The sequence below is a fragment of the Heteronotia binoei genome, chromosome 21, assembly GCF_032191835.1.
Source record: "Heteronotia binoei isolate CCM8104 ecotype False Entrance Well chromosome 21, APGP_CSIRO_Hbin_v1, whole genome shotgun sequence".
Lineage (NCBI taxonomy): Eukaryota > Metazoa > Chordata > Lepidosauria > Squamata > Gekkonidae > Heteronotia > Heteronotia binoei.
Window position 1 is genome coordinate 134316824 of NC_083243.1, and position 19125 is coordinate 134335948.

A 19125-nucleotide genomic window follows, 5' to 3' on the forward strand; every position below is an offset into this window, starting at 1 on the left:
CGTGGCGATCCGGTGGCCCCTCGTATTCTCCTCCCACCGACCCCATCTTCCTTACCCAATCGCAAGAATTGTAGCATGAAAGGGCACAGCCTAGTAAATCGTTTGTAACCCTACTCCTGACTGGCTCGGCCGGGATGGGGGGGGGGGGGGATTCCAGTTCCAATCCACATTAGGTCATTCATGTGCATTCCTAATTGGAGGCTTTCCCAGCCGGTATTCTGCAATGGGGGGGGGTGAATCTTTTTGGGGGGGCGAGTTGAGAGAGCCCTGAGTTCCGCCGGTGCTGCTGCGCGGGAGGTTATAGCGAACGAACACTTTTGCAGGTAAAGGCACTGTGTGAATTGACTCGACTCTTGTATCACGTGCTTGAAAGTTTCTGTTTCTTTGATGCTACGCAACTTCTGTGTTGCTCTCCCTGTGACAGAGTCTGCGTTGCCCGGACAAGAGAATGGGCTTCAAAGCCCCGTGCAGCTACTTCTCGGCGTTGCTGCTGCTGCTTTGCCTCCGGGGGTCCCGTGGCGTTCCTACTTTCAGGAAGGAGAGGGGAGTTCATCCTGACCCCGAGCTCAGCAATCAGCAGCACGAAGATAATCAGAGCTTCCAGTATGACCATGAGGCCTTCCTGGGCAAAGAGGAAGCCAAGTCTTTCGATCAGCTCACCCCAGAGGAAAGCAAAGAAAGATTGGGGTAAGACCGTTCGAGCGGAAGCAATTTCCCAGGATCGGATGAAAGTCGTGCCGTTTTTGTTCTACTTCTGAAAGGAGATCACTATAATCTGACTCTGCAAGGCCCTGATTGTGTGCTGGTTGAATGAAAACATCTTCAGATGAGTTTTCCCGGCAGAAGGAGGGGCCCTTGATGTTAGTCAGGTTGTAACATTAGCTCTGATACCAGGAAAGTTAATATTTCCCTGCCTGGGAGCGGCTGATTGTGCAGAGGCAGCAGAGTGACTAGTTTGCTGTTAACGTGGCAGTGGGGAGGTCTCATTCATCGTTGTTTCGAATGGGAAAAGAACAACCCTACTTTCATTATTAGAAAGGAAGCACGATTGGAATATTTCTGTATTAAGCGAAACGCCAGTATTTTTTTCAAGTGAGGCACTATGACCGAAGGTTAACAGTTGTTAAATCAGAGATGATTGTAAATGGACTGTGCACAATACAGATTTCTGTTTTGGAACAGCTCTTCCTGTGTACAGAATACAGTATATTCATCACAGTTTCCTGCCGAAGGTAGCTTCTTGATTCAAAGATAACTTCTTGTTTCTACTGTTTTTCTTTAATGTTTTATGTTAGAAATCTTCATTTTCCCTTTCAGTATTTTTTCTTGAAGATGGATTCAGGAGGGTAGCCATGTTGACCTGAAATAGCAGAACAAAGTTTGTGTCCAGTGGCATCTTTAAGACCAGCAAAGTTTTATTCCAGGTATAAGCTTTCATGTACATTTCATTGTATCTGAAGAAGTGTGCACGCACACAAAACCTGGAATAAAGCTTTGTTGGTCTTAAAGGTGATACTGCACTCAGACTTTGTTCTAGATCCAGGAGGGCAGTCGTTTTGGTCTGTAGAGAGAACAAAGTAGGATTCAATTAGCACCTTTAAGACAAACAAAGTTTTATGCATACTTCTTCAGACGAGGGAATGTGGTACAGTCACTGAGAATGTGGTACAGCATTGTAAAAATAATACTGACGACTGAAAGAATAGGAACTTTGAAGACTGAGCAAAATCTATAACATAGTTAATAAAAGTGACCCATTACTTTTAAGACACTTTCTTAATATTGGGCTATTTCTTTAGAAAAGTCAAAATTATTTGTTATTTCCACATATTATTAGGGTGGCTACGTATTGTTTTGGGGAAAAAATGCTTACAGAAGTACAGTTATGACCAGTGAAAATGACCATTAACAAATATGATATATAGTTTCATTGTTTTTGGAGATGTAGCTTCAGCGTTCTTGGGGAATGTCCACATTGTATCTCCCGTGGAAGTGCTAAAATACCCAACTGGATGCCTAGGAAGTATCTTTATGGAAGACAGTTACTAGCTCACAATTGGAAGCCAGCTGGGCAGGCTGTTATTGTACCTGTCAGCCTGTATGTAGCTTGAAGCACTGTTATGTGGGCTAGTCTGCAATTTGGATGTTATTTGTTTGCTTATTTATATTTACATTATTTAAATGCTTTTTTCACTTGAAGTCAAGGTGGATTACAGAATGAGTAATAACAGGATGGGATGTTCAGTGAACAGTGCAATAGAATTAGGTAGGAGAACCAACCAGAAGTCTTAAGCAAAGTGTAAGTATTAACATGATACGTTAAATGATGCAAAAATTCTATAGTAATATCCTAGGTTCAGCAAGGTAAATGCAGTAGTATAGGTCACTGAGAGTGTGAGCCTTACAGACTTCCTCAGGTAGGCCATTCCATCAGGTGGGGGCCACAATGGAGAAGGAATGCATATGGGCAGTTGTTGATTTTGCCCATTTGCAGGTTGGCACCCGCAGAAGCCCCTCCTCAGATGAGTGAAACTGTCATGGCAGAGCATAGGGGGAGAGATGGTCTCGCATATATTAAGGTCCAAGGGCACAAAGGGCTTTTTATGTGATAGCTAATACTTTAAATTGACCCTGGTAACTGATTGGCAGCCAGTGTAGGGCCTTTAGGGTGGGAATCATCTGCATGCTCCATTGAGCTCCTAGTAGTAGCTAAGCCATGGTATTCTGCACCAAATGGAGTTTCTGAATGGTAATGGCTGTGGAAATGGCTTCTGCAGGTTTATTTCTCTTTTCCATTACTATAATGTCAGTCTCTGCACAGATTCCTTGAGTCACAAGAAGGACTTCCAGCCTTGGAAATAACAGCAGTGGTACTGAAAATATCCTCATGCAATTGTGAAGAACCATGTGAACAACTTTATGGTCTTACATTCAGATAGCATATATATTGTGCAGTTCTTAGCAGAATCATATCCTTCTATGCCCATTGACTTCAGTGAACTTAGAAGGGTGTAACTCTGCTTAGGAGCGCATAAACTTGCTTTGCTGCCAGGCTTGTGAGTAGTATCCTGCAGAGCACAGTCAAGAAATGCTTACCTCATTCTCCATGGTTGGGGATGGAGTGTGGTGCTAGGAAAAAAATGTGCCCTCTAGACCCCTCCCCCCAGTATGTGTCATCCCTCAGGGGGCACTTCTCTCCCCAATATTATTTAACATCTACATGCATCTCCTCGCCCAGTTGGCATGGAGCTTCAGGCTTAGGTGTCACCAGTATGCCGATGACACCCACATTTATCTGCTACTGGATGGGCACCTGGATGCCGCCCCATAAAATCTGGCTATGGGTTTGGAGGCCATGGTGGAATGGTTTAAAAAGAGCAAGTTGAAACTGAATTCAATAAAGACGGAGGTTCATATTACCTGCTCTTAACGGGGCGCCACAGATACCAGCACAGTCCATCGAGAGTTTGGGTGTGACTTTGGATGCCTCCCTGAATATAGAGCCCCAGGCCACACATACAGCCAGGCTGGTATTTTCCCATCTACGCTAAGCTTGGCAGCTATTCTCTTCCCTATTGCACCCTTATCTAACCACAGTAATCCACACAACGGTCACATCCAGGCTAGACTACTGTAACTCACTCTATGCTGGCTTACTCTTGAAACTCATCCGAAAGCTCTAGTTGATCCAAAATGTGGCAGCACAAGTCCTGATGGGAATGCCATGGACTGTACATATTCACTGGCTTCCAGTGAAGCACTGAGTCAAGTTCAAGGTTTTTGGTTTTGACTTTCAAGGTTTTGAGCTGTCTGGGACCAATGTATCTGTGGGACTGCCTTCTCTAATATACCCTGTCATGATCCTGGGCCTAGCGAGGCCTGCAGGCCCCAGGCAAGCCTGCTTAGGAGTTACTGGAAAAAGCCTACATCTCCCAGGATCCTCTGATTGGGTAGCGAGGGTTTTGGAGGGAAACAGGTCCAGAGAGGGGTGGGGCCTGGGAAGAGAATATATAAGGGCCAAGCCCAGGAAGTGGGTGTTCTTTCCCTGGAAGGCTTAGCTGGAGGCAGGCTGTCGCCTGGAGAGCTGGAAGCAAGGGAAAGGCCCTTAACCCAAGGGGGGTAAGTGTAGTATTAGAGTAGGGACTGTAGAGATAGACGCGTTAGGGCATTTGTTTATTTTCCCTTCACCCTTTTACTGGTTAATGCATCTTGTTAATTTATATTGCACTAAAATAAACTGTTTTGTTGTTGTTCACTCTGCCTGGTCCTCATGCCTATTATTTGGCCTAAGCTAAAGGAGGCCTGAAGGACTCTGGGCCTTCTCAAGGGGAACCTTTAACTCCGAGTGGTGGCACCATTTGGTAAGACCCCGCTGAGTTGTGACATACCCCCAGGAGAGCACAATGCCCCTCAGATAACAACTCAGCCTTCCAACCTTCCAAGGTCGGTAAAATGAGTACCCAGCTTGCTGGGGGGAAAATGTAGCTGATTGGGGAAGGCAGTGGCAAACCACCCCGTAAAAATGTCTGCTTTGAAAACGTCATGATGCGATGTCACCCTAAAGTCGGAAACGACTGGTGCTTGCACAGGGGACTACCTTTACCTTTTATAAAGGATAAATGCCATGTCTGTTCAGAATGCCAGTTTGTTGGTGAGCGGGCTGGTACCAGAACGAGCCCATTCTTAAGCAAAACTACCTACCGTGCAAGCAGAAAAGTCTTGAAGTGATCTTTTCTCTCTTTCAGATAGACCTCAGTAAGAGACATCACCTTGCCAACAAAAGTCTGTATAGTCAAAGCGATGGTATTCCCAGTAGTAATGTATGGCTGTGAGAGCTGGACCATAAAGAAGGCCGAGTGCAGAAGAATAGATGCTTTTGAGCAGTGGAGTTGGAGAAGAATCTTGAGAGTCCCTTGGACTGCAAGAAGATCCAATCAGTCAGTCCTAAGGGAAATCAACCCTGACTGTTCCCTGGAAGGTCAGATGCTGAAGCTTGCTGGTGATCCCTGGCCCTAGAGGTATCCTGCTGTCTTTGACCAGGGCCAGGGCTTTTTTGGTCCTGGCCTCAACCTGGTGGAACTCTGCCAAATAACATCAGGGCCCTATGGAATCTTGTGCAATTCTACAGAGCCTGCAATGCAGAGGTGTTTCACCAGGCATTTGGTTGAGAACAGCGATGGTTTACATCATGACTGGCACCCTTCCCTTCCCTTGCTTTCTGTCACTCTGAGTGATCTAATTCCTCTCCCCCACATCCATGAGGCACCCACAGGCCAGAAGTGGGAGGGAACTGCAAATTTTTTCTACTTAATTTTAAACTAATGTATTATGTTATGATCTTGATTTTGTTGTTTTTATGGCACTGTACATCACCTAGAGCCCAAGGGCTTTGAGGATCAGGCAATTCATAATGGTAGCTCTCCAGATGTTTTTTGCCTACAACTCCCATAAGCCCCAGCCAGCATGGCCAATGGCTGGGGCTGATGGGAGTTGTAGGCAAAAAAAAATCTGGAGAGCTACCGTTGGCCACCCCGATATAATAGATTTCCTTCAGGCTGGCGACCACCAACAGCTGTTGTTCAGATGAGTGTAATGCTCTTTGAGGGACATAGTGAGGGAACTGGATCCCCAAATCCACTCCTCTGTGGCCCAGGCATAGGACCTCTATCCTAGATGGATTTAGTTTCAGGTGGCTCTTCTGCAACCAACCAGTCACAGCTTCCTGTCTCTGGCCAGAACCTGTGGGGTGGCATCCAACCAGCCATCCAGTAGCAGATATAGTTGAGTGTCATCAGCATACTGGTGACAAGCCAGACCAAATCTCTGGACCAGCTGTATGAGGGGCTACATGTACATGTTAAGTTACATAGGGGAGAGGATTGCCCTGTGTGGGGCACTGCATACCAAGTGCAATGTGGTGAAACCCTGTCCCCAATTGTCACCCTCTGCCCCGTCTGTGGAGAAATGAGGTGAGCCACTGCAAAGCAGCTCCCTGTATATCCACCTCGGCAAGGTGGTGGGTCATAAGGTCATAGTTGATAATGTCAAACGCAGCTGTTAAGTCTAATAATAATAGCAGTGCCAACCTGCCTCCATCAAGGTGTTTCCAGAGGCCATCCATGAGGTTGACCAGAGCTGTCTCCATCCCATAGCCAGGGCAGAAGCCAGACTGGAATGGGTCCAAGATAGAGGAGTCATCCAGGAAAATCTGGAGCTGCTCTGCTACCAGTCTCTCAACCACCTTACCCAGGAATGGGAGGTTCAACACTGGGTGGTAGTTGGCTGGTTCTTGAGGATTCAAAGATGGCTTTTTCCAGAGCTGTCTCACCACCACCTCCTTCAAGGCGCCTTGGACAGTTGATGATATCTACTGAGGGGCCCATATCCTGTCACTGCCAGCTTTCACTTGCCATGACAGACAAGGGTCAAGGGGGCAAGTGGTGGGCTTCATAGCATCCAGAATCCTGTCAACCTCTTTTCGAGAGAAATGTCCCAAACGAGCCAAAGATGGTCAAGGAGCCTCGAGTTCCCTTGCTGTATCAAGCATGGTCAGGAAATCCTGGCAGAGCAACAAAATTTTATTTGCACAACAGCTCACAAATGCCTCACAACTAATAGCCAATTTACTATCATTTTGGTTCCCTTGCTAAAGGAAAGTCAATGACATAATTATTCTAAACAACTGAGCTGGGCATGAGCTTGTGGATGCAATGGAAGACACTAGAAACCAACTCTATGACTATGCTTGTCATAAAAGGCAGAGGCCTGTGTTAACCAGAGTTAGTTTTCTCCCTGTCAGCCAGCATTCTCAATTATTAGATTCAATAAAGGCTTAAAATCCTGGTAGGATGAGAACAGAGGTTAACCTGTATAGATGCACTTTTTCATCAGGGATAGCTGGACTTAGTTTCTCCCCAGGATTCCTTCATCCTGCTCTTTGTGAAAAGAGAAAGGAACAAGGTACGTGTGAGAGAGTCTGGCAAAAAACCAGGTCTGTGCACATTCTTATTTAACCATGGTTCAGTTTTCCATCAGCAACCATTTTGTAGTTGCATCGAACACCCTTTGTTGGAATTCCAGAAGTGCCTGCATTTCTGTGCCCCCTCCTCCAGTTTGTAGATAAATTTCTTCACAAGTTTGCCTTTGTTTCTTGAACAGAAATACAGAGATTCTATAAAAGAACATACTGTTTCTGCGACTTGGGACCATCTCTTATGTGTATTTCCAGACTTGTTTATATAGCAAAACTCTATTGACTTCTCTGTTAACTAAATCATTGTGGGATCTTCTCTTAAGCATTTTCATCAGCTGAATCTTCTTGAAAACAATTTCTGTGAACTAAAGAGATGGATGTACTTAATAGGGGTGTGCAAAAAAAAATAATTCTGAATTATTTGGATTCAGAAATATACGGGACCCAAAATATTCGGAATACTGTATATTTCTGAATACCGGTATTCGGAATTGCCGTATATATGGGAGATATATGGCTATTTCGGAATATACGGCCCCATTATACCCTATGGGCCATTGAAATCAGTGGCAAAATAGGGTATATTGGAAGCCGCCTGGAGAGGAGGGGGTTTGAGGGAGAGCCCCAAAATTTGCAGGGGACCCTCCCCTACAAACCCTCCAAGTCCCAAAAAGATTGGGCCAGGGAGTCCCATTCCAGGGGCCCCCTCTATCCCACCATTATACCCTATGGGCCATTGAACTCAATGGCAACATAGGACATAATCAGAGGCTGCTGGGGGGCAGGGGGTTTGAGGGAGAGCTCCCAAACCTGCAGGGGATTCTCCCCCACAAAACCCCCAAGTCCCCAAAAGATTGGGCCAGGGGGTCCCTGTCTGTGGGCTCCCCAAAAGGCCCATTTCTACACAAGCCCAATTAGTCACTTTCTCCACTATAATTGCTGTGGGAAAAGTGGCTCTGGCCAGAAGGGGGTTTGAGGAAGAGCCCCCAAAACTGCAGGGCAGCTTTGGGGACTCCCCCACATGCAACCCCCCATGGCCCAAAAAGACTGCACCCATCTGTGGGCACCCCAAAAGGAACACTGTTCCCAACAGTGAGAAAAAACCAATTAGCCACTTCCCCGACTGTAATTATCTTGGGAAAAGTGGCTCTGGGGAGCGGGGGGTTTTGGGGAGAGCCCCCCAAACTGCTGTGCAGCTTCAGGGCACTGTTCCACACAAAACCCACAAGGCCAAAAAAAATTGGACTAGGGGTCCAATTCCTGGGGCACCCAAAGCCAAACCTAACTTCAAATCAGAGAATCTGTATAGGACCCCAATGCACTAAATCTATCTACTACTCTATGCACCCTGGCACCAATATAAACCTAGTTGCCAACTTCAGTGCCACCCAAGATACAATCTGCTCAAGGTCTGCTCTGTGGACCTGGTTGCAGGAAACCCAGATGCCAGCTCTCCAGCCCTACCCCAAACAACGAGGGAGAGCTGGCCAAGCACACCAACCATGCTGGTTCTGGGTCTCTCACCCAGATGCCAGCTCACCCTGAAAACAGATGACACAATGGTCCTGCTAATGGTGGTTCTAGCAAAAACTTTATACCAGGGTGTCAGGTACTTGAGCAACCCTAACACCCCAGGATTCTTGACCACTGAAAATGGGAGCCCATGGGCGACCGACCTGTTGAAGTTCCTCCTGCTGTATCTGATTCCCCGTCATGGCACACAGGTGTCACCCCCACCAAACATCTCAGGCAGAGATGCCTGATGTCCCTGCCCTGTCACGGAACTCTCCTGGAGAGCTCCGGAGGTAGTTGCAGTGGGACGGACCTCCTGGCTGGGTGGTGTTGGCCGCTTGGGCATCCCAGCACCATCCTCCTTCTTCCCCTTAAGAAGCACCGCCTAGTGGTGCCTCCGCTGGTGGTTCCAAATCCTGCCCAGAGTCAGGTGGGCAGGGTCCCGCCCACAACTGATCTGGGCCCTGCACAGCTGGCACTGCGCATAGCGTGGATCCTCCGTAAGTTGGAAATGCTTCCAGACTTTGGAGGTATATGGATGCCAAGCTGACCAGCAGCTTCGATATCCACCGGAGCCACCTCCTGTGAGGTGCTTGGAGCAGACACATTGTGTCTCGGGGTGGCAGGAGAGGCTGGCCGCTGGGGGGAAGTGGGTGGAGATGGAGGCACCTCGTGTGTCTCCATCTTTTCCCCCTCCACCTCATGCGACCTCCCCTCCTGGTCATACCCTAAAGGACTTCTGGTGCCCAAAGGAACTGAAGAAGGGGGCTGGTCCTCCTCAACCAGCTTCTCCAGCTCCTGCACAACACTCTGCACCCTCCTTGGGGTGATCATTTTGGACAGAAAACTGTCTGCAAAGCTCATCTCCAAGGAGGACTGCTCTTGCTGCCCCTTCTCCGGCTGCTGAGGCCGATAGACATCAGCTGGATCAGAGACTGCCCGAGCAGCAGACTCCTGCTCAGTGCCGGCACCTCATGGCACCTCAGCTGCCCCCCAGCAGCAGCCTTGATAAAGGGCCCAAGGTGGGCCTTCTTCATCACACTCCGGCCAGAGGTCGGAGTGCTGGAAGGTGGCTGTGGAGTGGCCCTATGCACAGGTGTGTGTGTGGGGGGGAAACCGGATCCTCCCTCTCCCCTCCACCCCTCTAGTCTTCTCCTTGGCCTTGCCCCCAGGGCCCCTCTTCTGCTGCCTGTCACCCTTGGCCAGTCTCACACAACCTGAACTGAGAGTGGGGTTTTTTTCAAACCTAAGTCACTACACTGTACCCTGAACCAACAGATGGCCTCCCACCAAAACTTTTGTTTGTTTTTTTTGGTCCTTAATCTGTCCTTTGAAGGTAGTAGTAGTCTGGTAAAGTTTAGAAAACTAGGTGATCCTGCCTCTACCTGGCTACAGTTTTTAAAAGGCACCTTGAGATGAAGGCAATCCTTGTTATATTCTCCTAGTTAAACTTCTCTTAATTAGATCCAGGGACAAACCGGATTTCCTTGCAAACTAGAAATCAGGTGTCCCCTATGACTAGAGAGAAGCTGTGGTTAACCCTATAGAAGTCTAAGGATGCACCGGCTTTCAGTGGCTGAAAGCAAGATGCACTGCAACCCTAGTCTCTTTAAAAGGCAGCCTGATGTGGCCTAGTAGTCACGCTGCCTTTTATGAGAAACCTAAAATCTTTTTAAATTGCCCCTATCTGGCCTAGTTGAATTTGAAGGAATATAAAGGCCTAAACTGGATTATTTTTTTTTTAATTTCAAAAAACACAATCCCTAAAAACACCCTTATTAGTGGAGCAAGCCTATTTAGTGGCCCTAGCCAAACTGAAAGCACCCTCAGATTCCAAAAATAACTCTATAAAAACATGAAAGTGACCTACCCCACACACCAACCAGAGGTAATTTAAAAAACCCAAAATGTGACCATCAAAAAACCTAACTTTTAGCCCAGAACAAGGAAAACAGGACAACAGAACAAGGAAAAGGGACAACAGGAGGACAGGATGCAAAACCAACAGCAACAAATCCAAACAAATCCAACTGAGAAAAGTCCAACAAACTCAACTGTTAAAGAACTAAGCTTTTAACAATAAAAATTAGGCCAAAGGCCACCCCCCAAAAAAACCAGAACCAGAAGAGAAAAGGAGCAACACAGCAGCAACAAATGAAACAGAGAACCCTTTTAAAACAGTAAAAAAAAAAATGACTTTTAACAGTACGAGAACTTAACCAACCTCTCCCCCAAAAAAACCTTCACCATAACCCCAAGAAATCCAAGCCACCCAAATCAGGAAAAGTAAAAGGACACTGCACTTTTAAAAGTCCTCTTACTAAAGTAAGATATAGGCAAATTTGCAAACCCCACTCCCACCCCAGGCCCCCACTCGCAGCAGAACCCTCTAACCCTAACCCCAAATAAGCTACCCACCCAAATCTGGATAAGTAAAGGGACTCTGAGTCTTAAAAAGTCCTTTTTTATCCTAATTAAAATAAAAACAAGAACCCCAAGACTGGTTTTACCATAGATGTCTTCTCCAGGCAGGTCAGGCAAGGCTGAGAGAGAGCAGCAGCAGCTGAAGCCAAGAGCCAGTGCAGCACAATCTCTCTCTCACACCAACACAGCAGCAATGGAGGAGTCCAGCCAGGCAGACTCCTTAAAAAGGTTCTCTGGCCCTACACAGAGCAGTTTCAAAAAATACCAGTGCTCTGTGATTGGCCAGAGAACAGTGCTTACTTGAATACCCAAGTAAACAAAAGAATAACAATGTTGCTGATGGCTGGGAGATTAGCCCAGCCATTAGCTACACAACAGCCCTGCAAAGCATGCATTTGCAATGCATTTTGCAAATGCATGTTTTGGATTGGCTGCTGGGGCTCCTCTCCCCCTCTCCCTCCCTCCCTGATCCCAGGGAGGCTATGGGAGATGCGGGAAAAGGCTTTCAGAGGTGGGAAAGGAGGCAAGCTGCTTCCCTGAGGCTTCAAAAGCTCCTTTCCCACCTTTTCCATGGACTTCTGAATACTTGCAAATCAATATTTGGAAATATACGGGGCATCCCGTATAATGCCTTCCAATTGGATTCGGAAGTATACAGCGCCGTATACGTCCGTATCAGGGGGTGTTCGGCGGTCTGTTCGGTTCAGGCGAACCGAATGCACACCCCTAGTAGTTAGTTCTCATGTCCAGGGAAATGCTGATCGCCACTTTGGGCTCAGGCAGCAATTTTTTTCCAGGCCAGATTGGCCAGGGATCCTGAAGGGTTGGGGGTCGGGTTGTCCATATCCTGAGCATGGAGCAGGGGTCACTGGGTGTGTGTCGGGAGATATTTTGTGAAGTTCCTGCATTGTGCAGGGCGTTGGACTAGATGAACCTGGAGGTTCCTTCCAACTCTATGATTCTATGAATGCAAGTGGGGTTTATGTCCAGGGTTATAAGAAGAGTGTTTTTTGAGGAGTGTCTAAAACTGTTTTTGCAACTTTGTGATCTGTTATAATTATGCACTTTTTAATTTTTCTTTATGTACCTAAAAATTAGGAGATGAATTAATACAATAGCCCTTTATCCAATGTGTGTATCCCTACTCTGTGTGTGTGTGTGAAGTGCAGTCATTACATTTTGACTGTTCTGAGTAATTCAGCTCTTTAACAATTATGATACTTTGATTTGGGAGAAGCTTTTCATACACTAATAAATTCATTCATATTTGTTATTGCAGAATGGCTGTTCATTTCCAATATAATAGTAGTCAGCAATTGGTACCTTTGGGCCAAATATAACTTCTTCTGGACTGTCACTTCATTGTACCACTGCTCCTTCTCTTTCTTCTCCAGTATAACATTATGGACTGTTGCTGGGTAATAGGCTTGCATGCCTTCAATTCTGCTTCCTTGTAGAAGAAAAATCTAGTTATGTAATTTCTTGATCAATTAAAAATTTCCCACTTTTCAACACAAATATTATTCCAAAATAACTAACAATAAAATCACTGAGAAGCAACCACTTAAAAAATTGGAAGACTGGAGTGCAGCAGACGTGGAAGCATTGGGAGAGTCATTGGATAAATAAAATGAGCATCTTGGGGGAAAATATTCCAAACAGGCCCTGTTTGTGGTTGCTGCCTCTCTTGCATTGGATGACAGAGGGATCTGAAGAAAGGCCTCAAAATAGGCAGAAGTGTACAAAAGGAGGCATTATGTAGGGTTTCACAAGTAAAAGTGCTTTTGCATCCAGAAATACTGGGAGCCAATAGAGATTTATAGCATACAGAAGAGAAAGTGTTGGCAAAGATGTTAAGAGATGAGAGGAGTAATTGGGACAAGATAAAAGAAGGTAATGTATTCTGTAGTATATTGAAGTGGGGACCTATGAAAGATGGGGCTTAGCCTGCTGCATTCACAGTTTCATTATGACAGTGACTTAATTTAACATGTACTGTATGCTAACTGACCTGCTGAATCTTTCTGCAACTCAGTGGAAAAGAGAGAAGAAAAGAGATCACCTAAGTAACAGGGAACTAATAAGAATCCATCAATCTGGAGAGGATTTAAAAGATTTAATGCAGGCTATAGTTTGTAATAGTGTCACTTGGTCAATGTGTATGAAAGAATGAAAGCTTGACTGCATATTGCAGATTTATACAGAAAGTTCTTGCATTGCAGTGTGTTTCTGCAATTGTCTTCTCTTTGTAGCCAATTAAATATTAGATTTCCCAGTATGGTCTGTGGAAACACAGTTCCACATGTTTGCTCAACACACATATTGATGCCATCAGTGGTACAAACTGCCCTCCCATCACTCATGGCCAGACTACATATGATACTGACATTTGTGATTTAAAAAGGTAAAGGTGCAAGCAGCAGTCATTTTTGACTCTGGGGTGACATCACAACGTTTTTATGGCAGACTTTTTATGGGGTGGTTTGCCATTGCCTTCCCCAGTCATTTGCACTTTACCCCCAGTAAGCTGGGTACTCATTTTACCGACCTCGTAAGGATGGAAGGCTGTCAACCTTGAGCCGGCTACCTGAACCCAGCTTCCACTGGAATCGAACTCAGGTCGTTAGCAAAGCTTGGACTGCAATACTGCAGCTTTACCACTCTGCACCACGTATGAAGTTTGGTCCTGATCCAGAGGGGGGTGGGGGTGGGCCAGAGCTGCATTTAAAGGCCAAATTACATAACTGGATTTCCGCTCACAGAATTCTGGTATCACATGCACTTTGGTTCTCAGAATAGGATACTGAACAGACATGAAATATGTCTTGGTAGAACAGTATTGATGACTCCTACTGTTCTGCTTCCAAGTTTAGATCTTCTGGTCCCTGAACATTGTCATCTTCAGAAATGAAAGTCCAGTCTCTTGTGAACGTCATATACAACAATAAAGTAGTTTGATAGTCAAGAAAATTCTTACATATAGATACTAAGGATAGTTGTGCTTTGGATCAAAAACTCCATGTGTTCCTGCAGGAAAATTGTTGATCGAATTGACGATAACAAAGATGGCCTTGTCACAACAGAGGAACTGAAAAACTGGATCAAACGGGTGCAGAAACGCTACATCTTTGAAAATGTAGCTAAAGTCTGGAGGGATTATGACCTCAACAAAGACAATAAAATTTCCTGGGAAGAATACAAGCAAGCCACGTATGGCTATTACCTAGGTAAGAGGGGAAAAAATTATTTACTAACATAGCTCAGTAAACCAGCAGTCCTTGTGTGGTTTTCAGTTCCTGTAATCCTTCAACATTCTTGTATGCTTGCTAGTATCTTGCTCCAGATGCTAAGAAGGGGTGAGACAGAAATGAGCCCATAATGATGGTACAGTTCGCAGTTTAGTTCCTATAGTGACTGTAAACTATGGGATTTTGGAAGGTTGCTCCATTCAGAAACTACTTGGAACTCTCCTTCCAGGCTGTGTTACTCAGCATCTCAAGCCCACTATTCCAGGCAGAAATGTACTAGTCATAGGTCCACATCCTTCCTTTCTTCAGGATTATTTCTATCACCTATTATATTAATAAGCACATTGTGGCAGGAAGATGGGGGGAAGGACAGGGCAGGTATGGGACTGTACAGGTTGTAGTGACTCCTCCAGGCATGCATAAAAATATGATCTCTGCCTCCCTGCCCAAACTGGTAGGATCCTAGGGTCATACATACATCCTGGTCACATGTTGCTGCAGAATATTAGCAGGAGAAAGATATGTGGGAGTGAATTTTTATTGCACTTATTTATTTTTCAGAGTCATAATCTGCCCTCCCTGCAAGCAGGCTCAGGGAGGATCACAGATAATAATTAGATTGTTCGGCAAACATAAATGATTAATAAATAATTATTCAAATATTACATAATTTTAAAAAAATGATTGCACAATTCGTTGTGTTCACAGCTGTGTTCAATGTTGGAAATCAGGCTGAAAGGAAGCAAGTGGCCAAGGCCTAGAAGTGGAATAAAATTGCTTGAAGGAATCTGAGGCATGCCTCCTCTAAGCCCAGTTCTTCCTTCTCAGGATACTTCAAGGTGTGAAGCGAATTGTCCTGCCACATCCTGAAGGAACAGAGTGTTCAATGGTCCTTCGTTCAGGACACCCAGGGTTTTTTTGGTAGCAGGAACTCCTTCGCATATTAGGCCACACAACCCTAATGTAGCCAGTCCTCCTGGAGCTTACATTAGGCCCTGTAGTAAGCCCTGTAAGCTCTTGGAGGATTGGCTACATCAGGGGTGTTTGGCCTAATATGCAAAGAAGTTCCTGCTACAAAAAAAGGTCCGAGGACACCTATTTTGGATTTCATTGGTTCAGAGTTGTTAGCAAGGGTATAAGGATTTAAGACAATAGTAAGAAATGCAGAGTGTTTTTAATAGTGTTTGTTGCGGTTACTTTTTGTCTTGCAATAACCCTAACAACATTATCAACATAATCAATTAATGACCCCCCCTTGTTAGTCAAAGCTAAGTAATTTATTTATTTATTTACATTATTTATAGTTCACCTTTTTCACTGGGTCTCATGGCAGAAGTTATTTGTTCCTTTGCCATGCTGACCAAGTGTGTTTACTGGTTTATAAATAATAGTCACAATTTATTGTACCAGCCCTTTGGCCAGAAAACTGATGGTCTTGAGCAAGGGTCGTTTTGTAGAAAAATAGGTGGTGGAGCTCATCCAGGGATTGTTATGCAGCTGCAATACTATTAAATTGACAAGGAGGTGGAACTCTCAGAAGGAGGAGGAGGAACTCTCAGAAAGGTTCAGGAGCTGTGCTCTTGTGAGCTCCCACTGAATCCAAGGCCTGGTCTTGAGGAATTACCATAGACAGTTTGAGACAAAAGGTAGGGAATCAGGTGCTCCATCCTCCTTAAAAGGCACCTTAGTAGCCTTAGAACCATGAAGAGTGGGATAAAAATGTACTAGATAGATATCAAAAGTTCCATTTGGAGTCCTGTTTACAATAAATTGAAACAAATAAATTGGTGCATGTGGTGTTTTTCTTTTCAGTAATTTCTTCTGTGTATGATTGGACTGAAATTAAATTCTTTCTATTTCAATGCATGGAAGTGGCACCAAGAACAGCACTTCAGTGTTGAGGGCATGCTGTGGGTGTCGGGGGAGAAGACCAGGTGGGAGGGTCAGAACTGCCATGCTGTGCTGGTGTCACACAGGTCTTTTGCTCTACTGCTGTTTCTCTTTGTCACATGCTTCATTTATTCTGGTTCTCAGAAAATCAAGAAGAATTTCAAGATGCCACAGATCAGCACAGTTTTAAAAAAATGCTTCCCAGGGATGAAAGAAGATTCAAAACAGCTGACCTGGATGGCGATTTAGCAGCCACTCGGGAGGAGTTCACAGCTTTTCTTCACCCAGAGGAGTTTGAGCACATGAAAGACATTGTTGTTCTAGTAAGCAACTGCAAAGCCAATGTCCCTTCTTTTGATTTCTATTAACTAAACAGATCAGAAAGCCAGCATTCTCATCTTTCAGGGCAAGGCTTCCCAGACAATAGCAGCTGGCCATTTCAGCAGGAAGGAGATATATTTATGGAACCGGGCTTTGGGTATTTAGAAAGTGGCCTATCTGGCTGAGTATAAATCAGCAGAGAGCTTCACAAGGAGGTAACGGATGAATTTTCCACATAGATTAGTTGTTTCTGATAGGAGTGTTGTCATCATTGAATGTACTATTTGGTTATGGTATGAGATGAGTAACCTGATGTGGTCCCGCACCATGACTTGCCTTGAGACAAAGCTTGTAGCTCTTAAGTTAAATACAGCTACCTTTTGGCCACCCTGCTGCAATACTTCACAGGTGCGTAGTGGCTTTGGTTAGCATTATAATTGCTTCAGTACAATAAGGCAGGTCCATTCTAATTGTCCTTTAATTTTTAATTTAATTTAATTTGTGACTTATACCATGCCCTATCCCACTAGGCAGGATCAGAGCAGCTTACATCATTAAAACATTGCAATAACAATAAATGAAACATATCCAATTAAACACAACAGATTTAAAATCTCATAAGCATAATGAATAAAACAGAGGATCATAACTCCAACAGTAATACAGACAGAAGCCACAGTTCGGCAGTTGATATGACTTCAGCTGGTTAACACCACTTAGCACAGCTTCAGGTCATTGATACCACTCAGACCCTGACCAACTCAAGCAGAAGGATAGTAAAGTGCTGGGGGAAGGTTTCAGAGGATGCCCGGTAAATTAAAAGCCTGGTGGAAAAGCTCTGTCTTACAGGTCCTGCAGAACTTAGGCAAGTCCCGCAGGGCCCGGATCTTCAACGGGAGCTCATTCCACCATGTAGGGGCCCAGATTGAAAAGGCCCTGGCTCTCGTTGATGCCAACCGGAAGTCCCTAGGACCAGGGATCACAAGAAGATGTGTAGATGATCTCAAAGCCCGGGGGGGGGGGCTCATATAGGGAGAGGCAGTCCCGAAGATATGCAGGCCCCAGGCCGTATAGGGCCTTAAAGGTAAGAACCAACACCTTGAAACGGATCCGGTACTCAATAGGGAGCCAATGCAGTTCGTGCAGCCCCGGCTGCATTCACGCCCATATAGGCCTCAACGCTAATAGCTGGGCCGCTGCGTTCTGCACCCGCTGGAGTTTCTGGAGCAGAACCAAGGGTAGCCCCACGTAGAGAGAGTTACAGTCCAATCTGGAGGTGACCATTGCATGAATCACTGTGGCTAAATCACAGGGTGCCAGATAGAGGGTCAGCTGCCAGGCTTGCCTCAGATGGAAAAAGGCAGCCCTTGCAGTGGTGACAACCTGGGCCTCCATAGTTAAGGTGGCATCCAGAACTACCCCCAAGCTCTTCACCTTTGTCGATGGTGTTAATGGAGCACCGTTGAAGGGTGGGAGCCTGATTCTACTCCCTGCTCCCCCCTCCAATCCAGACACAGGATTTCCATCCTAGATGGATTTAACTTCAGCCGGCTCTGATGCAACCAACCAGCCACGGCCTGCAATGCCTCACCCAATTGATCTGGGGCAGTTTCCAGGTGGCCATCCATAAGCAGATAGAGCTGGGTGTCATCAGCGTACTGGTGAAGCACAGTCCATATCTCCAGGCCATTTGGGCAAGGGGGTGCATATAGATATTAAATAACATTGGGGAAAGGATTGCCCCCTGTGGCACGCCACAATCAAGTGAGTGTCGCTGGGACAACTTTCCCCTGACAACCACCCTCTGTCCCTGACTATGGAGAAAAGAGACCAGCCACTGTAAAGCTATTCCCTGGATCTCCGCGTCGGCAAGGTGGTGGGCCAACAATTCATGGTTGACCGTCTCAAACGCTGCTGAAAGATCTAAAAGTATCAGCAGTGCCAATCTGCCATGATCCAGATGTCACCGGAGATCATCTACCAAGGCGACCAACAATGTCTCCGTCCCATGGGCTGGGTGAAAGCCGGACTGGAAAGGGTCCAGGATATCAGTTTCCTCCAAGAGAGTCTGGAGTTGTGTTGTCACTGCCTTCTCCACTACCTTACCCAGGAACGGTAGATTCGATACTGGGTGGTAGTTAGTAAGGACTGTAGGGTTCAAAGATTTTTTTTTCAGGAGAGGGCGAACCAGGCCCATAGCTACAGGGGGGTCCAGGCCCATCCTTCCAACCCCCCTTCCAACCCCCCTTCCAACCCCCCTTCCATTGGAGGGCCCCAATCTGTCCCCTTTGCTCACCGCCACTCTGAACAAGTAGTAACATTGCTTCAGGTCTCTCTGCTGCATCACTCAAAACACTTCCTCAAAGCCTTCCCCTTTTGCTGTCTTCTCTCCCCTTTCCTAACACAGTGTGCAGAGCAAAGTGGGGGGGGGGAGAGTCTTCTTGCAGGTAGACTTCTGAGCTCCCAAATTCAGATTAAGAGGCCTCTGTCTCTCTGAGAGAGGGGCACATAAGAAAGGGGTGGGAGCTGCTGTGCCTGCCCAGGCGAAGGGAGGTTAGCGAGTGGAATCCAAGGCAGCTTACAGTGCCAAGAGCCCAGGGCCACCAAACTGGGTGCCCCGAGACCCTCCAAACAGCAAATCCTACTGTGGACCCCACCAAACATGAAATCCTGGCTACGGCCCTGGGGTGAACCACTGCCTCCTTCTATGCTCCTGGGAACATCCCTAATGACGGGGATGTGTTGACAATCTCATGC

At 46.0% G+C, this 19125-nt stretch overlaps 1 protein-coding gene across 1 annotated transcript in view; it reads left to right on the forward strand.

The window, feature by feature from the left end:
* The first annotated feature begins 419 nt into the window (after positions 1–419).
* LOC132589831 (reticulocalbin-1-like) overlaps positions 420–19125 on the forward strand; it is a 29649-nt gene continuing 10943 nt past the window's right edge. The window contains exons 1-3 of the mRNA XM_060262587.1: positions 420–687; positions 13943–14136; positions 16192–16370. Coding sequence (XP_060118570.1) covers positions 449–687; positions 13943–14136; positions 16192–16370 — 612 coding nt within the window. The 5' untranslated portion in view covers positions 420–448. The remainder of the gene's footprint in view (positions 688–13942; positions 14137–16191; positions 16371–19125) is intronic.